This window comes from Phalaenopsis equestris, unplaced genomic scaffold (assembly GCF_001263595.1).
Source record: "Phalaenopsis equestris unplaced genomic scaffold, ASM126359v1 Scaffold218756, whole genome shotgun sequence".
Classification (NCBI taxonomy): Eukaryota; Viridiplantae; Streptophyta; class Magnoliopsida; order Asparagales; family Orchidaceae; genus Phalaenopsis; species Phalaenopsis equestris.
This window is the reverse complement of record NW_018237174.1, coordinates 17-1,739: the sequence shown is the minus strand read 5'-3', so window position 1 is coordinate 1,739 and position 1,723 is coordinate 17. Positions and strand designations below refer to the sequence as shown.

The window sequence follows — 1,723 nt, the reverse complement described above, 5'->3', positions numbered from 1 at the left end:
TATATATATAGAAAAGAAAAATAATTAGGAGAAACATCAATTTTTTTATGAAGAATTCTGAAAAAAAAATCACGGGGAATAACCCATTGAAAATATTCATTATGAATGATGCAGTTATAGGTTGATCAATATTGTACATGTCCAACAATAATTTAATGATAATAGCTGCAATCTGACTGTAATGAATGTAGTTCTCGGTGATAGCAAACTGCAAGGATCGTAGTTGAATTGTATGTAGATAGCAGTCCTTTGTAAATGTTATAGATTTTGGTTGTAACCCTAATTTCTTGCATAGACCTTAGTTGAAAGTCATGATATTAATTGGTTTTATGGATTGCATATGGTTATTTCAGAAGCTTCAGTTGATCACAGAGATCATAGTAGATAGTTGCAGAAGTTATGAGCCATGTAACTCACTATTGGTCACATGTCATAATGGTGAGCTAAGATGATGTGACATATATATATATATATATATATATAAACCTACATTTTGACAGTAGGTATGTAAATACATAAAAATTGAATGATATATTTGTAAATCTTCCTAATTTAAAACATAAATCTAATTGCAGTTAATTAATCAGACCCCTGCAGCACGTGACCATCCATCCATCAAACCAACCGAAGAGTTTTATTCCCTCCAAAAACCCCATTCACACCCAAACCCAACCGAAAGGATTCCTTCCCCACCAATCCATAAATCACAGCCGTCCATTCCTCCCTCTGCTGACCTGTCACCACCCCCGGCACGTCTCATCCTACGTGGCAGATAGGTTGGTCGGCCTGTCACTTCTCCTCCCACCGGACCCCACATCCATTTCCCCTTATATAACTTCCACCCCCTCCCCCCTCACACAGCTCTCTCTCCAATAACCAAATGGGAAATTGCTCGTTGCGGCCGCCGGTGAGTTGGGCCGACGATGAACTCGACGAAGACGGCCTCGATGATGATGATGATGACTCGGACGATCGAAAAGGCGAAAAGTCTCCGGCGAGAATGGCCGCTTCGGGCACGAAGGTGAGGATCAGAATCAACAAGAAACAGCTGCAGGAGCTGCTGAGCAGGGCTCAGATGAAGAGAATATCGATTCTGGATTTGATGAGGATAGGTGAAGTGAGTTTTGGTGAGATTCAAATGCAGTATTGGAGGCCTGCACTTCAGAGCATACCAGAGGAATATGATCAATCGTTATGATTATAATTTTGCATGTAATTTTTTTTTTTTCTTAAATATGTAAATCAGATTTTTCTCTCTTTATTTTTTTCTTTTACAATTCTGATGTGGAGGGTGAATTTATAATTATATGTAAATTGTATGATTTTGTTAGTTTGTGAATGTGTATGTTGGGGCTAGTGATTTTGCAAGGTAGATGAATGAAATAAATTTCTATTCTCTCTCTCTCTCTCTCTCTCTCTCTCTCTCTCTCTCTCTCTCTCTCTCATTAATAAATTTGAAATTCTTCAATTGAAAATTAGAAAATTTTTTTTATATAAATAATTAAATTTTAATATTCCAACCTATATATATATATATATATATATATATGTACACACGAGCCTCCAGCAAGCCCTAATGTGCTGTAGACTTTTTGTTGGTTGTCATCCACAATATAAGACCCTTCAGGTCAGAGGTTTGAATCCCCTCCAGCACGATTGGTCTTAAGGAGGTGATACTCGAATTTTTAGACACCTTAGATGTGGTTGAAGGCTCGTATAATAG

General features: G+C 37.4%; 1 protein-coding gene across 1 annotated transcript; it reads left to right on the top strand.

Moving 5' to 3' along the window:
* The first annotated feature begins 872 nt into the window (after positions 1 to 872).
* Positions 873 to 1,364, top strand: LOC110037324. The gene has a single exon (XM_020741939.1). The coding sequence runs from the start codon at positions 881 to 883 to the stop codon at positions 1,196 to 1,198; it is 318 nt and encodes a 105-aa protein (XP_020597598.1). The 5' UTR covers positions 873 to 880; the 3' UTR covers positions 1,199 to 1,364.
* The last annotated feature ends 359 nt before the right edge of the window (positions 1,365 to 1,723 follow it).

Coding starts and splice junctions, on each gene's coding strand:
- LOC110037324 (XM_020741939.1), top strand. CDS start 881: ATGGGAAATTGCTCGTTGCGGCCGCCGGTGAGTTGGGCCGACGATGAA.